The sequence below is a fragment of the Passer montanus genome, unplaced genomic scaffold (genome assembly GCF_014805655.1).
Source record: "Passer montanus isolate IOZ18808 unplaced genomic scaffold, ASM1480565v1 scaffold269, whole genome shotgun sequence".
Classification (NCBI taxonomy): domain Eukaryota; kingdom Metazoa; phylum Chordata; class Aves; order Passeriformes; family Passeridae; genus Passer; species Passer montanus.
Window position 1 is genome coordinate 27,482 of NW_024367361.1, and position 18,168 is coordinate 45,649.

Below are 18,168 nucleotides of genomic sequence, written 5' to 3' on the forward strand. Positions count from 1 at the left end.
CACCTACACTCTGCTGGGAGCTGTGCTGCAGCTGGCTTCCAACATCTTCCTGCAGCGCTGTGTTGGATCTGACCCTCACACCAGCTCCTTTCCTGGATAGAGGATTCCCTGCAGGTGTAGGACAAGAACAACACAGTGAGCTGCAACTCAGGCAAGCCCTAAGTTTTTTCAGTGCCTTAACCTTTTTCTGCTGTGCAGTGCAAAGGAAGTAAAGTGAGCTGAGGAGCAGGAAGACACTGACCAGCCACAGGACCATCAGCTCCTGCCTTTGCCTGGAGAACAGTCTGATGGAATGCTCAGGATAAGGCATCATTTCCTGCACTGCTCAAAGCTTCCCTTAAAAACAAACTTTACAAATGCCTTGGCTCCACCTCAAGGTTTTTCTTTACAGATGAGGAAGTTTAATCAAAGAACAAGAGACTCTACACAGGTAGGGCAAAGACAAACATGTTTCCTGTGTCACTATCCAGTGCTCTGTTCTCTAAACCAATCTTCCTCCATGGTCCCAGCCCCTCAGTCCCAACCAGCTGCTCTTCCACAGCTTGGATTAACCAGCTCAGAAGCCTGGGCAGGTACAAACACACCAGTGAACATGGGGAACACACATCACATTTGATATACCAGAGACATTAACACAGACAAATGAGATGGGAACAGAACATTCCTACAAGACACAACTTGAATTTATGTTTATTTTATATATATATTTATATATATATATATATATACCTTTGTATATATTAAACTGGGGGAGATTTTATCATATACATTTTTTTGGTATAATACATGAGAAACAGGGACAGGAACATAGCAAATATCAGTACACTCCTTCAGTGAACTCCTTGACACACTGAGACTGAAAAATTGCATGCAATGGGGAGACAGAGAGAAGGGAAATCAATTTTATTAGAAAAAAAACCAAACAAGATAATCTAGGTACAACCGTCAACAGAGGAGCAGCACTATAGGTGGCAAATCTGTATAAATTAAAAGAAAATTCCACTCTGACATCTACTATGCTTTAAAGTGCAATGAAGCCTGATTTATTTACCTACAGAATACAGGAAAGTTTCCCCCTCTCCCCATTCCAATCTATCCCTAAAAAAAAACACAACCAAAACAAACCCAAACAAACAAACCAATAAAACAAATCTAAAGGATATACATTATCCACAGTCCTACAGAGACGCCTACATCTACTCAGTAGCACCAAGAATCTGATATGGGTGTAATTAAAATCAATTAAAACTCGGGAGCAATGGTAACATCTGTTAGCTGCTTCTGCAGACCTCCTGCCCTTTATGAGTGCCTGGGGAGAGGTGGCTCTCCCTGTGCTGGGTGACAGTGGCCCAGCGGGTCTGGCAGCAGCAGAGCACACACAGCACAGCGAGAGCAGCGCGGGGACAGGGGACAGGGGCCAGCCCTACGTGGGGTCTGCAGGGCTGGCTAGGGGTGTCACACCTGGGCTGGCGCCTGGGGGAGCGGGACTGACCTACACAGAGGGGAAGGGTTGTGCGAGTCCAACACGCGCCACGAGCCTCTTTGGTGACAGGGTGATGGGCAGGGAGAGGGGAGGGAGGGAGGGAGGGGAAGGGGGTCAGCACAGCCCCCCTCTTGTGAGCCTCTGGCTGTGTTGTCTTCCGAGGCCAGGGGCCTCTGTGCCACAGTTCATCTGCCTCCACATGCCAGCTCTCAGCAGCCCTCAGAAGCCAAAGGTCTCCTGGGAAGCATAGACCATGTAGAGGAAGCCATCCTCGTCCTTCTCCTGCTCGTAGATCTCCGAGATGGGGGTGGACACGCTGACCATGCTGTGCTGGTTCACCAGCAGGAAGAACGCCTGGGTGGGATTCAGCTGCAAGCGGCGCCTGTGGGGAAAGGGCAGGAGAGGCAGGGTCAGCCCAGCTGGGGTGGGTGCCTGACAGCCAGCTCCTCCCCCCCAGCAATGCTACTCCCTTGGGGCCAGGCCTGCACAGCCAGGGCCACCTCAGGCCCTCCTCCCACCACTGAGGACGTGGTATCCATGAGTCCAGCTGAGCGCCTCCAAGGCCTCCCGAGCCAGGATTCTGCAAAGCCCCCTTTTTCCAAGTGCTACTGGCAAGGGCAAAGCAGAGGGGCCTCTTCCCTCTGAGCACAAGAATAAAAAGAGGGGATGGGACCCCTTCATTGCTTATGAGTGTCCCCTTGAGGGAGAGACCCCAGACCTTCACAAGGTGCTAAGAACCTGCCCCCCACACCAGTCTGTTCCACACACAAGGATGCTGCTGCTGCCACATCCCCATCCCTGCCCTCAGCAGCTCCTCTGCCTCACCCTCACCCCACCACCCTGCCGTGAGTGGCCTGTGGGTGAGCACAGGCTCTCAACATGCCAGCTGAGACCACCCCACTGACCGGATTATTTTGACCAATTCACTCATGTTGACATGGTCTGGGACAAGGAACTTGGTCTTATCCAGCACTGGCAGCTGTTTCTCCCCTTTGTAGCGTTCAATGATGACCTGGAAGGAAAGTCAAGGGTAAGATTAGTCAGGGTCATAGTGCCCCATGCACTGGTCCCAAGGTCAGATACAAATCCAACTAGCATGGGTAGAAAAGCTGAGGTACAGCCTCACTTTGCTTCACCCTCACAGGAAACAAAACAGAAAAAGGACATGAGCAGTGACCACCAGGCTGGCTGCAGGTGGCTCTTCATCAGTCACCTGTGCTTGGGCCAGGCAATGAACAGTGGCCAAAACAATGAACTAAAGCACCAAGTGCTCTGGCTGGCAGAGAAACAATGGGCACCACTGGACTGATACAGATTCTTGTCCTCTCGTGTGGATAGATAGAAGGTAGGAGACTAGAGATAGTGGTGAAAGTAATCTCACCCCTAAGGGGTTACAGCTGTGCCAATTATCAAGCATTAAGAACAAGCCTGCCCTTAATAGGCCACAGCTGGATCCAGTTAAGAGGGGTATTATAAAAGAGCAGGTTGGCTGGTTGAGAGGGGAGATGGAGTTTGTTGGCTGTGCAGAGGAGAAGGAGTCAGTGCTGTGAGGAGCTACCCCGAGATATCACTGAGGAGGTATGAAACCTTTGTAACAAGATGGCAACACTCCCACATGCAGGGCATCTGCAGAGGAGTGAAGTATTTTAACAACACTTTCTGACTGACCAAACCCACAGGTTTTGTGGCTTGAGCTACAGACAGCTCATGATGGAGTTTCCTTCCTGCTGCCATTCAGCATCCCTCTGCCTGCTCAGGAACAGCTGTGGATATTCCCAAGCAAGCAGTTTTCAGAAGTCCCAGTGAGGCCAGCCAGGCATTCCTTCAGAAAGGGGGTGTTTGGATTTCACCAGTCCCACTCCTTATGTTAACAGGCAGACACACTGACGCTGAGAAGGATCAGAAACCCAGGGCCACCCCAGCTGTGCACTGAGCTTCCCAGGCACTCCTGCATGGTGCCACCACAGGGACAACCCAGCCCGTCCTCCTCTGCCAGACATCTTGCTTGGAAAAGTTCTTACCATCCCTACATTCTGAAATGGCTGAATGATGATTTCTGATCCATTTTCCTGCTATTACAGTTAATGATTTTCTTCTGTGAAGCTGTTTGCTGACAGCTAAAATTGCAGTTCTAAACCAGCCTGGAAATGTACCTTTTGTATTGTGAGAAACAAAGTGGCAGGAAGTTAAAATAGGGAATGTACTTTTAAGAAAAATGAAAATAAGTTAAAAATATACAGCTTAGTATGTTCCCATTGCAGTGATGCTCTCTCACATCTCTGTTGATTTCCCCACAGAGAGACTCCTGGATACTCATCAGCCCATTAACCTCTCCCACCTGAGACTGAACACTATTTTTCACTGTAAGGCAAGGAATTGCCATAATTTATTTTCCCAGGTCCTTTCCAAAAAGAGACTGCAAGTGGCTTTTGGCAGCAGAGGGACGGAGCAGCGTGCAGAGAGGAGGATCCCCAGGAGATGGCTCTGTGGAGCCAGAAGGACCAGGGAACCTCCGGGAACACGGATTTCCCTTCCCTTTGATCCTTTGTTGACACACCAGCCTCTGGCAGCAGCAGCAGAACTCCTGCCAGCCTCCCCCAGAGTGGATCAGACGCAGCAGCTGAACAGTGCGGAGTCACCAGTGAGCTGGGAATGTCTGCGGAGCCCGCGGGGCTGGGCTGACAGGGCTGGGCTGCAGGCACTGCCCGGAGGAGCAGGGGTGAGCTGCCTTGCTGGGGGCTCTGCCCCAAAACGGCCTCTGCAGAGCCCACCTGGAAAAATCACAGCCAAGGGGAGCCCAGCACCTGGGCAAGCAGCATGTGAACACCAGGTAGCTCTCTTTGGCAAAGGAGAATCTGATTAAGGAACCACTTTCTGCAACAGACTAAATAATGCATTGGGACATCCCCCACCAACCTGTTAGTGGCCCTTCATCCCTCCAAGGAGGGCACAGGGAGGACAAGATGAGCAGAACCATCCTACTGTGTTTAACTTGAATCTTACAAAGAGAGGTATTTAGGCTGTGGGGAGAGGAGTATTCTTGAGGGGCTGAGCACTCACAGCAGCCACATAAAAGGATGCTGCTGGGAAATAAAGGCAACATTGGCCCTTCAGCTTTTTGGTTTGCTACAAGGATGCTGCTGGGAAACACACAGGCAACATTGGCCCTTCAGCTTTTTGGTTTGCACAGAGAAGCAGCTGCACAGCAGCTGTTTGTGCACCCACCTTTACCTGGAGAGATGGCCCTACACACCTGGATGATGCCTCAGTTTTCACAAGAGCAGGACCAGAGGCCGGCGTCTCTCATTACCAGCCAGGTCCATCCCAAGAAGAAGCACCTTTAGATTAATCCAAGAATGAATCTCTTGGAGCAGCAGCTGCCTTGTGCCCTGAGCAGACACAGAGCCTCTCATGTAGAACAGCTCCAAGAGTTTCTGTTCCCAGAACATGAGCTGCTATTTGGGTAACCCAGCTATGAGAACAGGTGGCCAGTGGACAAAACGTTCTTGTGTAGCTCTGGAGGGAAAAGCATGATCAAATGCTAAAGTTACATCCCTGTGGCCACAGGGAGGGTGTACCCAGCCACCTCCCATTCCATATCCTCTTCCAAGCTGCTGCCTTGAGCCAGGGGCTCCTCAGCATGGGACACCTGCTCTTGCAGAGGGAACCACCACAGATCTCAGCAGAAATCATGAGTGGGCACAGGTGGGGAAGGGAAATACTCAGGGCTGAGCCTGAAGTCCTAGTCCTGCTGCAAAGGGCCTTGGGCAGTGCTTATGAATACAGCCTTTGTTCTGGGGCCAGTCTGGAGAGACGGAAAGGGAGTCTGGTAGGGAATATGGCCAGATGTGGTGGTCACCAGAGGCAAGGTCCAACCAGGAGTGAGGCTGGGAATGTATTCCTAGCAGGCACAGAGGCTCAAATGTGTGTATGTAACACCTCCCTGGCATCCATGGCCAGGCACACTGACACACGCAGAGCTCACACGAGCACAGACTGCACCAGCCTCACCCTGTCCCCCTCTGGCAGAGCAGGCTGCAGGTGCTTTGGTGGCAGCAGACACAGGAGCCCTCAGTCAGAAAGGTGCTGTGGTGTTGATCCATCCAGAGTCATGTCAGTGCTGGACATTGAATCTGCAACTCCCCAGCAGAGCCCTCCCAGGAGCCCAGAGAAGGTTGTCCCTTCCTCTGAGTTCATAATCTGGGTTTCCATCCACGCCTGAGCCAGGGCAAGGCATTATGTGGGATGTCCCACCTGCCACTGTCTCTCCATGCTCCTCTGTGGCTGCTCAGATGAGCCCTCCCTGCACAGCCCAAATACCCCTCAGCCCTCCCTGCCAGCACCGGGGGTGGCCCTGCCTTCAGCCCCCTCTACAGCCCACAACTCACCAGCCTGCCAGAATTTAGCACTGCAGGGCTTTGGGAAGTGGTTTGCTCCCATTGCTGCCCAGAACAAGCTGCTCCCCAGCAATTTCAGACTCTGAGGGTTCAGTCATCTCCAGGAAGGTCCCTGGGGCTGAGAGCAGGCAGGGACAGCTCCCTGTCCTCTAACAGGACAGAAGATGATTTTGAAAACATGTATTGAGGCTGTGGATGGGGGTCCCAGTGAAAAGGCTGGAGGTTCTCTGCTTGCTCTGACTGCCCAAAGAGGAAGTGCCCTGCGAGGAGCAGCTGGAGATTTCTCCCCTACACGGCTGAGCACGGGCAGCCCCTGCTACCAGCACAACCATCTCACCTTCTCAGCAGGTGTGCCTGAGGCCAGCACCTTCTGCCAGAGCAGGCAGCTCAGGGAAATGCAGAGACAGCAAAGGAGCCCCTGGCATGAGGTGGACAGGGGACCTGGCTCCTGCCTATGTCCTTATTACATGTGCCAGGGGGGCATCCTGGGATGTGACATCCCGTGAAACAGAAGCCAAGAACTCCCTATCAGTCCCTTCCTCAGCTTTCCCTGCAAGCACACTCATGGAAACAGGAGAGACGTGCTCTTCCCTGGGCACACAGCCAGGCCATGCCCTCTGCAAATCCTCCTGGCCCCCTCTCAAAGCAAAAGGGACTTGCCCAAGGACTCTGGCTGGAAACTGGAGATGCAGGAGGGCAGCAGGTGCTGCACAGCTTTGCTGTGGTTTCCGTCAGCAGTAAGGGTGTGACCTTGGATCTTCCTAACTCCCCTGGGCTCGGCACTCAAACCCCTCTTCTGATTCCTGGTGCCTCTCCAGGGAAGCCAATCACTTGGAAAACACAGCTCCTGTCTTTCACAGATGACCAAGAGCTTCCTGCAGCCCATGAGCCTGCAGTGCTTGGACCCATGACAGTGCCCACACCACACTCCTGCACGAGGCTCTGATCACTGCCCAGCCCTGAAACCTGCCCTGGGAGAGAAGAGAGACAGCACCAAGCTGCTCTTGGGGTCTAATGGGAGCCAGGCCTTTAGAGACAGCAGTGACACCAACACAGCTGGACCCCACAAGCCTTCATGACCCTTCTCACCTCCTGATTCTTTTTACCCCTCCAGCAAAACTTGCAAAACTTGTGGTGTTGACTCCAACACAAAGAGCACTCCAGCCATGGGAGCTCTCCCACCATGTCTCAGTAATGCCATGGAACTCTGCCTGTGGATGCACAGCTCTGGCTCTTCTGTCCATTCCCCAAGCAGCACACATTTGTATGCAGGCACATGTGTGCATTTCATGTACAACTTATTTCGAGCCTGGCCTTACTGCCAGAGCCTGAATGCACTGCAGTTAGCTCTGCCACAGCTCTGGAGAAATGCAGGGCCAGTCTAAGCCATGAATACCACATTAAAAGCAGAGGTCTGTCAGTGTGTTGACAGCCTGGAGTACTGGTACCAGGGTGCTGTGAGGGGCAGGCCCTGCTCTGCCGAGCTGGAAACAAGGGAACATCACATGAACACCACAGTGGTGGTGGGAGGAGAGGAGAAGAAGGAATTTTTGTGGCTAGAAGACACTGTGCTAAAAACTAAACAAGAGTGAGGTGGACTAAGATGGGCCAAGAGCAGTTTGAGACACTCAGTCTTGAAGGCCAAATGCTGATAGTCTACAATTTTAAGACAAAGTTGATGTTCACCCAACACTGAGAGGGAGCTGAACTAGGAATCCTGTCTTTTTGGTCATAGATTCTGTGATACAGCAAAAAGTAAGATAAGCCCCAAGTACATAATTTCATATAATTATGGAATGGTTTGGGTTGGAAGGGACCTTAAAGGTGAGCAGGGACACCTTCCACTAGACAAGGCTGCTCCAAGCCCTGTCCAATCTGGTCTTGAACACTTCCAGAGATGGGATGTTCCTCCAAGTTCTCCATCTGCTCAGGAAGAGCAGCAAATACTAAGCTAGTAACTCAAAAGCACACTCACAGCCAAAGAGCAGCTCAGCATATTAGGTGTGACTGGGCAGGAAGAACTGCAAGTTCATGGTGTCTCACCTGTGCCCATCAACTGCAGATGCTGGGACAGCACAGAATGGGTATGAATGATCCTGAAAGAGACTCTGTGCTTTCAGTGCAGCGAAGATCAGCCCACACATCTTTCTCTGGGCAGAGAAATCCTTACCAGGCTAGCCAGGAAAATTAAGGTAGCTGCTACAGCCAAAACAAAAGCCATTTCAGAGTTTTCTCCTACTGCACTCACTTGGAAATAGATCTGAGATGAAATCAGCCCCCTTCCTCCAGGGCAGCATGGAGCTTTAGAGCCAGACTGTCCTTTGCACTGCAGAGAACATGTCTGCTATTGAGCAGCAGGCACACACAAGGCACTGGAGGATCATGGGGACCATCCTGTGTTGATTCCAGGGAGCAAAGTTTTGCAAGCTCTATGAAGGCCACCCAGGAGCACAGAGGGGTCCTGAGAACAAAGCCTGACACAGAAGAGTGAGAACAATTTACTTACTGGGATTTTGTTTGGATGCTGCTCTCGGATCTGCTGCACTTCTTTACAACGATCCGCTGCAAAGAAAGAAGTAAAGAAATCAAATTAGAAAGACCTGTGTGTGGTAGGGCAGGCAGGACTGAGGTACCCACCCTTCAAGCCACAGCCTGACCCAGAGAGAGGGACATTTCCCAAGGAATGCACATTGTGCTCACCAGGCCTTTTCTGAGCATGGTGTGCCAGATGTCAGCTCCAGTGGCCAGCCCTTCATGGCCTCCTGCTGCCCAGCCACCCCCAGGCTGGGACACACCACTCTGCCTGCTGAAACTGGGCAGCACGCCTGGCAATCAGGACAGTGAAAGGAGACCACAAAGCTGACAAAATTAACTTTATTCCACCCTAAGCACACGCAGCTCCTGGCAAAGGGCGCAGGGCAGCAGCACAGCTTTGGGGGCTGTGCTCTGCACGTTCAGGCTCCATGTGTCTCCTGGATGCTTCCCCCAGGGAGACAATTCTCCAGCTGGGGTGGGTTTTAGCCATTGCCTCCTGCCTGTTGCGCACTTCCAAGCACTCTCTGGCACGGTGCCTGGTTCCACAAGAGCTGCACCTCGCCAAGGAGGACTCTGTCCCTAGCACAGAGCTATGGAGCAGCTACAACAGCTCTTGGCCTGGCAGAAAGTATTTCCAGGCCTGGAGGCAGGAAGAAAACCTTAAGCAAGGAGATGACCCACATACAGAAGGACTTTTCCTGCAGTTGTTCTCACACTTTCTATTCCATTTTCCTCCAGAGTTTATTGACACACACAACAGGCAGCACAAAGCTCGTGCATTCTTCCAGTTTACAGGAGAATTCCCATACCCCTCACTGCTCTACCAGAGGGCTCTCCTTCCACCACCCAAAGCAGCAGAAAGCAGAGGAAGAAGCAGTACCAGGGCCAGGGAGGGCTCTGTGTATGCTCTTCCTGGGACACTACAGACCTGCCTCCTCCTGGAACTGCCACTACTCTGGGAAGTGCTTCACAGCCTACATCTGAAATGCCCAAAAACTACCCTGGGGGGTGAAGGTCAGTGACTAAGCACTGCCTAGAAAAGAGATCTGGGTATTGCAGGATCTTCACAGGATCATCACAGCACCAGCTCCAGCCTGACCCCTCACCAGCTTACACAGCCCCAGCTCCCCATGGCCCACTGGGATAATGGGGGGCAGGATAAATGCATGTGGCTGAGTGTTTTCTCCTCACAAACACTGATAATGTCTCCTCTGAGCACTCAATAAAACCTTACTGCTTATATATTTAATTTGGCTAGATATGACTTTGGGAGAAAACTGGAGTTTCTTTAAAAGCCACAAGACTACAAAATCACCAGATCATAGAAAGTTTTGGGCACCATTTCTGCCTACTCTGAGAAGAAAATATCGCTCTGCTACGAACTGTTGGATCTTTTATTCTGTAGGACTCCATATGCAAGCAACACAGAGCAAGATTATTTGGTTTTCATGAAAAATTCAGGCATATTTGTTTTGGGTTTTATGATGGAAGATGCAACTTCTCATGTTTCCTTTTTATCCAATCCAGTGCTCCAGGGATCCAGAGTCATTCTTGTGATACAAACAATTTTCCCCTGAGGTACCAGTCAGCCAGGGAGTCACACAGACATCAGCAGCACACGTGACACTGGTACAGAGACACCTCCCTGGGCATGCTGCAGGACACGGTGCCAGCAGCACCCAGCCCACATCACCCAGCTGGAGCAGAAGCAGAAGCAGCTGCCCCCTCCCACAGAGCCCCATTCCCAATGTTCACTTGTGTCCAGGATGGAGCATCCAAAAGGCTGGAGATCCAGAGCTCAACTGGACAACACTGATCACCATGCAAGTTCCAGCAGCTTGCTCAGACTTCTGGGTGTTAACAGAGCCTGCAGAGCTGTGTCCTCACGTTTGGCCAGTCATCCTGGCTGCAGTGTCCACCCTAGCCTGCTTCTCTCTCCATACTATCGGATGGCCATGTGGATGAGCTTCCTCAACACCATGTGCTGCCCTGCAAGGTCACAGGACTCTTTGCACAGGAAGCCCCAACAATGCAGGTAATTGTGAGAAGGGTCAGAGAAGGAATTTGCTGAAGGCATGTTATGAAGGCTAGTAAATGAAGATAATCTTGGAGCATCCAACTAGGCCAGGCTGCGTGTGCCAAAGGGCAGCCACATGCCAGACATCCCTTCCTGCTCCCTGGAAGCATCACCAGCTACAGCACAAGATGACACAGCCATCACCACCTCCATTTACACAGTGGGAACAGAGGTGCCTCCTGCCCATTACACTGAAAAAGGTGCCACACAGAGAGGAAGAGGGTCCATCATGACTCCAGCTGCACATCAGTGCCTCAGGATCCCACCCCTGGGACCACAGTCCTCTGTCCTCCACAGGGAACAGATGGGGTGCCTTGGACAGAGGTGGCTGCTGCAGAAAGATCCTTCCAGGTCTTGCTGACTCCATGATCAGGAGGAATCAAGGGCACAAGACACCAGTGACAGAGCTCCCGGTCTGTCTGGGCCACAGTGGAAGCTCCCCTTTCCCACCCTTTAAAACCTGCCACATGCCCAGGACCTGTTCCCTCTGTCCAGCAGGAGCCAGGGCATTCACAGCCTTCCTGAGCTCAGGGGAGCCTGTGGCAGGAGGCTGATCTGCAGTGACCACAGGGGAATGGCAGCAGGTGCTGCTTTACTCCAGGGGCTGCTGGATCCCTCCAGAACGTCCAGGGATTGCAACTACAAACACCTCAAGCACTTCTTCCTCTGGCCTGGAATCACTCACTTCAGAAACTCCATTCAGGAAGGCAGTTGGGAGCAATCCCACCTAAGGTGCTCAGGCTCCTGAACCTACAGGCAGAAGTCTCCAGGACACCTGAAGCACTGCTAAAGAGCACACTCTGTCCCATCCTAGCCTTGGAGAGCCAAGGAAGCAGGCTTGGCAATCAGGAAAAGCTGCATCAATCCCTGGGCGATTTCTGTGCACACAGGAGTTCAGCACAAGAGATCTCCAGCAAGAGATAGTGATGGTCACCCACACCCTCCTCAGCCTGGGGTGGGAGCCAGAGGTTGAGCCTGTGACTCATGAAAGCATCAACATCACACAGCAGGAACAGTTATAAATACCAGCCTTAATTCAGTGTCTATACAGTCTAATCTAAGTCACAGAATACAGAGAAAGGGGTTAAAGGGCACTTCAGAGAAACCTGGCTGGAGGTGCCAGCCCAGCACCTGAGCCCCCACGGTGCTGAGGACAGGCAGGATCCCCCCCACCCCAGCAGCGTTTGCACACTCACATTCATACACAACAGGCCTGATCTTACAAGCTTTGTTCTCCTCCTGCAGCTCTCCCAAACTGTGCTGAAGTTGAGACTTTCCCCATCCCTGCAGCACCTGGCCACAGTTAATGCTTTGCCAATGTGCAGAGCAAACCGGAGCTGTAAACACAGCCCTGAACCCATCCACGTTCTCCTCCTCTGCTCCTCCTCGCTGCCAGGGCAGCAGAACACCACACCTGACTGCAGCAGCTCAGGGGCTCCAGCCTCTGCTGCTCCCGGAGCTGAGCCAAGAGTGATGACCTGCATGAGAGGGAAGAGCCCCACCCACGCTCCAGCTGTGGGCACCACATCTCTGCCTTGAGGGAAGCCAGACTTCTCCCTGGTGCCAGGATGTCAGGTCTCAAGATGGCAGCAAGACAAAAACCACACCATTTTATTGGTTATTCCCAGGGAAACTTCTCTGCTAGGGCCTATTGAAAAATAGGAGTATTTTTGTAACATTGCATATGCCAGGAAATTGTCTATTTCTCCTCCAACTGCTGTTTCAACTGTTAAGCACCAACAGCAAAGCTTGCAAATTGCCCAAAACACCAGAATCTTGGCTGTTTTCTTGACTGAGGTCCTTCCCAAGCTGTGCTCCAAAAGATGCGAGCACACAGTGTATCCCATGGCAATGCAGGATGAGATCATTATGGCAGCTGAGGAGAACAGTGGAAAATTTTAAGGCCAAATGCTTTGCAAACATTAACCTTTTTTATCAGCTGTGCCCAGGAGCTGTGGCCACGGGAGCCAGGTCCCTGCTGTGCTGGGCGCTGTGCAGACACAGGATGAAAGGACAGTCCTGGATGCAAAAGAGCCTCAGCAGACAAAAGATACAGATGGTGGGACAGAAGGAAAACACATGGCAAGTCCTCCAACAGTGCTGTTGCATAAGGGGCACCATTTTTCAGGAGATCCTAGACAAGCACTGCTCAGGCACTGGTGCTGCCCCAAGGCAGCAGATGGGCGATAGGGAGAGGCCCTGCTGCCTGTGACCAGCAGGAATGCTGCTAGGAAAACACCAGTAAGAACAAATACCACCTGGAAACCTCATCAGCTACCAGATCAACAGCTCCCGAGCTGGGCAAGGGCTGTGTGCAGAGAGCAGAGACCAGAAATGCAGCTGTGAGCTACTGCCCCTCCTGTGTCCCACAGCTCCGGAGGGCGCAGACATCCCTGGCACCTCCAGCAGGCTGCTGGCCCTGTGGCTTCTCCTGCCATCCACACAACACCCTGCCAGCAGCCCAGAGAGGGATCTGCCTCAGATTTGAAGCAGATGCAAAAATGAACGTGTTTCTTCAAGAAGCTGCTGTGGTCAGTCCCAGGGCAGAGTGCTGTCAGAGCATGGACTTCTCTCCAAGAGATTTTCTGCCAGGAGAGGAGGAATTGGATGGTTTGAAACCAGGATGTGTGTGGGATGAGCTGGCAAGTGCTGGAGACACAGGCCAGTTATGCAGGTCATTCCACATGAACATCAATGACTACTTCTGTAATATCACACCACCCTAAGGCCAGACACCTCTAACCACCAGGAAACACCCAAATTTGTGAGTGTGTCATGGCTCACCCAGCACATGACCTGACCTGTCCTTGCCCAGTGCTCCTTCTCAGGCCACTGGTACTGCAGGAGGAGTGAGAGACTCCCACATTCAGGAAGGAAGGAGGCTGTGCCCAGGCCAGGTGTCCTCAGCACCCCAGAGCATGCTTGTCTCAGGCTACACAGGACAGCAGCACTGCAGAGACCTGACACTGCTTCTGATTTATTTTAGGTTTATTTTATTTGACTGTCTGTGAAGCTGGGTGCTCCGGACGGGACAAATGACTCAGGACCAAACCCACACTGCCCTGAACCTAAAAACTTTGAACTGATAAAAACATATCTCTGCATCACGGAATGGGTGGAGCCTGAAGCTCCACTGTCCCTGGAAGTTATTGCCAGCATAAATATGGAGCAGTGGATGCTCTGTCTTCCTGACCCTCCATCCCATCACTGCAGCTGCAATACCAGATGTGCAGTGCCTGGGAGGAGTTTGGAATCCCAGGTTCTTGGAGTTGTGTCACTGCAGAAGGATCTCAGCAGCCTTATTCATTTGCAAAAATTCCCAATCTTCCTGGCTCCAGAGCAGATCTTGAAAATGGATTTTAAAACACAAACAGGAAATACCTTCATTTTTCTTAGCAGTTTAAAAACGTAGCAGGAGCATGATTTTGAGCCTGGCTCCAGGAATGAGCATTTGCATCTGGCAAATCATGAAAAGGGCTCAGTTTGTGATCAAGCAGAGCCACACCACATCTGTGAACTCTAAATACATGTCAAGACACTTGTCCTCTGGTTGTACAGTATCACTGGATTGACAGGACAAGGCAGAATGGCATTAAACTGCCAGAGGGCAGGGACGGGTGGGATACTGGGAAGGAATTCTTCCCTTTGAGGGTGGGCAGGCCCTGGCACAGGGTGCCCAGAGCAGCTGTGGCTGCCCCTGGATCCCTGGAAGTGTCCAAGGCCAGGCTGGATGGGGCTTGGAGTACCCTGGGATAGTGGAAGGTGTCCCTGCAATGGCAGGGGTGGGATGGGATGGGATGGACTTTAAGACCCCTCCCAGACAAAACCATTCTGGGATTCTGTGATCCACCCCTGCCATGGGCCATGTAGGATGAGCACTGGACCTCCAATCATCCAAACAACTTAAAACTCACTGCACCCTCTGGGCATGAGGGGGAAACGGGCAGCACCTTCTGTGTCATGTCAAAGGATGGCACAGGGAGTATTTACATCACAGTTTCAGATAAGGAACTGATTTTTTGCTCAACATTTAATCACAGTTTTACTATCCTTGGTAAAGGAACAGCAAGTTCCCTCTGTATCCTTGGGAGGCTGCCATGCCAGGGTTTCCCTCTGCCTGCTGTGTGACCTTCCACCTGGACACCTTCCCATCCATCTCCATCCATCCCCAAGACAGCACATTTCTCAGAACTACTCAGGACACTTCAACCTGCTCAAAGAAAGACCTGGCACTGCTGGCAGGAGTGTATTTTGGGGCAGCCCACTGTGCACCTGCATGCACCAAGAGCCTTTGCCCAGCACAGTTCACTGCTATTTGTGCACCAACAGGCCTGGACATGCACAGGTGCTCTGGGGACACACGCCAGACACCAGAGTCTTGAATTCATTCCTGCATTTTCTCTCACAGCCTTAAACCACCTTCTGAGGACAAAAGGCAGCAAACAAAAGCATGACAGAGCTGGTAGTGTTTACACACTGCCAATAAGCCACAGAATGTCACAGAGCAGGTGACACACTGTGAGACCTCCCAAGTGACTCTCCTGGCTGTGATCCCTGCTGGGACTGACCACAGAAGGAACACCAAAGCCAAGGGACATGACTTATCCATGGCTCACGGCTACTCAATGACAGAGGTGGCAAGGGCCTAGCACAATGACAGCCCCTGGATTCACCAGTTTCCACCCTTCTGGCTCAAAGGAAGATCTGAAGTTTTCATAGTGGAAAAAGAAAAAATTAAGTCATGAACAAAACACACAAGTTTTATTATTCCTGGCTGCCAGTCAGGACCTTGTGTTATATAAAAGAATAATAATAAAAAAATCAAAATTTGTGGTCTACATGTCAGTCTGGCTTTTGTTCTGGAAGCCTGTTCAGTTCTTCAATGCTGATAATTACCCCCACATCCAGTCAAGTCACAGAATGTCCTCAGTAATTAATCCAAGACACAGGCAGCTAGGCAGCAGCTTGGAGCAGCATCCTCCTCCCAAGGAATCCCAGCTCTCAAAGCAGAACTGCCGGAACAGACACCCAAGGACCAGCCAAGGGCCAGCAAGGGCTCACAGACTGACCTCACATCAATATCCAGATGTTTTTCCAAGCCACCAATGAGCAGAACTGTTGTGATGAGCGCAGGAAGGTGTGTGAGGCAGACAATTCAGCCACTGCCGGTGTCTCAGTGGTACAGGCAGGCTGGCTTGCACTGGATGAGTCCCCAGGGACGCCGTTCCCCAGAGCCAGCGGGGATTTGCTCCACACCCAGCACTGCCTTTCCTCTGAAGAGGAGTGGCTTCCCACAACCAAAGGCAGATCTCCCAGAGGATGGAACCTGGGATGGGAACACTCTGTCCACAGAGGCTGAGGTCAAACCTCTGTGTTTGTCACCAAGCCAGGGGCTCCAGCTGAGCCACATGCAGGTGTGTTCCTGCCTCTGTTCCTGCCGGACACGGGACCGAGGTGCTCTGGGTCACCCGGCTGCTCCAGGATCCAGGCCCGTGTCCATCACCACCCTGGTTTTGTGCTGCACTGAAAACACAGCTGGCAGCTGCTGCCAGCCCAGAGCAAACCCCGCGTCAGGAGCAGTGGGACAATGCTCCCAAGGACTCGTGTTCCTTTCGGGAAGTGCAGCGGTGTCGTCAGGCTGCTGCACGCTCTCACTACTGCCAGGACAGCCTGTTCCTCTGACACAGACCACAGCTTTGTTCTGGGAATTGTTTTGGACTCCTGCAACAGATCTGAACGTGCCTCAGCCTCTGGGTTCAGCAGATGGATGCAGAGGGTGGTGCCACATTTCACCCCCTGCACCCACAGCAAGGACATTCTGCTGCCAAGCTCTCAGAGCTCAGCTCCCACCAGGGTCAGCACCTGAGATCACGGCAGGAGTCACTGCTCCATGCCCTCCACACACCTTGGATCCAACCCCTGGTGTTTCCCAGCCAGTCCCCTTCTCAAGCCCTCAACAATGAAGAAGAGAAATCAGGAAATTTTACTCAGGAGAGACACAAGACCAAGCAGATGAACAAACATAAGGAATTCACAGAAAAATTCCAAAAATACAAGAAGGGGGAACACAAGCATTGAGGAAAGCAGAATCTTCACTGAGGAGCAGCAGCCCAAGACCTAAGGCAGCCACTTGCCATGAAACTGGAGCCTGGGTGCCTTTTGTAAACAGCCATAGCCCTGACTCTGCCTTTTCACTGCTTTTTTGGAACCGTTCCATTTCTGTAAAGTTTCGAAGCCTTAAAAATTAAACCATTCTGAGGGTACAGAAGCGCTGGAGATGTTTTCCACCAGCCCTCTCCAACTGCATTGTAAACAATCGCTTCCTGCTCCTGTTGTGCAATGATTCAAAGACAAAAACAAGCCGTATTTACTTTCTCCAACAGAGTAATTCCAGCCCTGACCCAAAGCAACTGCGGGGGCTGCCAGGCCTCCTCCTCCTCCTCCTCCTCCCCTCCTCCTGGCTCAGCTCTGCAGCCCAGTCAGCTGAGAGAGCAAAAGGGCAGAGGAAAGTACAGAGAAACAAGGAGCACTTGCAGTTGCCGGCACCAAACTCCCTCACCCCCTCTGTCCCTCCTGGGCTATTTTAATCCTGCTTTCTTTCAACTGCTCTGAGCCTCAGATTTTGTTTTCCTTCTGGCGCAAAGAAAGTCTGAGCAATCCACAAAGGCAAACCAGTCTCGTCTTAACCATAATAAGCTGATTCTCACCAGTTGAACAGTAGGTAGTTACTAAGGGGCTGATTTAGGACTTCACTGGTTTTAAGACACAGCTTAGGAGAACACAGCAGGGTCCCAGCAAGGATCCCAAGCTCCCAGGCTTCGGCTGGTTCTTGTTTGTGCGTGTTCCCCTGGCTCGGTCCTGTGGCAGGCGAGGGCTGGGTAAGCATTCAAGGCCAGAAGGGTTGTGCCAATAAAATACCAAATATTTACAGTTTCCAAGAGAGCAGCAAGGGGCTGGATCAGCAGTTTTCAGCAGGCAAAAGCTCCAATTTTAAAACTCATGTAGGAAACGCCCTCACCTGCATTTGGACAGTCTCTGGCACAATATGAGGGTTTTTTATGGCATGAAAACACTCCTTTCAGCATTATACAGCGAGTAAAGCTCAAATGCTACCCCCTCCCCAGGAATTTAACCTGCGAGAAGTACACACCTCTCTGCGCCAGCTGGCAAAGGTCAAGGGAAACAGCACTTGGTGTTTCCTCGGATTCCGCTGTCGGGTCTGGAGATAAAAATCTGGGACTTTCTACAGTCACCTCCTCACCCTTTGAGCGTCCCCACCAAGCACCTCCGGCAAAGGGTGGGGGATGTGAGCACTGACTGCTCTGTGTCCACAGCCGTCACCGAGGGCGTGCGACACCCCGGGACAACAGCCGCCCCAACGCCGCCGAGACGGGGAGCGCGGAGGGCGATTTCTGGGGAGGCCTTTGTGTTCTGACAGCCAAAAGGGACACCCGGCCGCCGCCCTCGTCCCGGGCAACCCACGGCGCCTTGCGGCCGCCACCGCGCCCCGGCGACGCCGGTGCCAGGGAGAGGCGGCGACAGAGCGGGCACGGCCCGGGGACAGCGCGGGCACGGCCCGGGGACAGAGCGGGCACGGCCCGGGGACAGAGCCGCGCTCGGGCCGGGCGCGGCGCGGCCCCCCCGGCCGGGATGACATCACCGCGCGGCGGCTGCGG

The 18,168-nt window shown here is 52.3% G+C and overlaps 1 protein-coding gene across 1 annotated transcript in view; it reads right to left on the reverse strand.

The window, feature by feature from the left end:
• Window positions 1-665: 665 nt before the first annotated feature.
• MAP1LC3A (microtubule associated protein 1 light chain 3 alpha) overlaps window positions 666-18,168 on the reverse strand; it is a 17,882-nt gene continuing 379 nt past the window's right edge. Inside the window, exons 2-4 of the mRNA XM_039712422.1 lie at window positions 8,387-8,442; window positions 2,389-2,495; window positions 666-1,865 (exon numbers count right to left, since the gene is read on the reverse strand). Of these exons, the coding sequence (XP_039568356.1) occupies window positions 1,703-1,865; window positions 2,389-2,495; window positions 8,387-8,442 (326 nt within the window). The 3' untranslated portion in view covers window positions 666-1,702. The remainder of the gene's footprint in view (window positions 1,866-2,388; window positions 2,496-8,386; window positions 8,443-18,168) is intronic.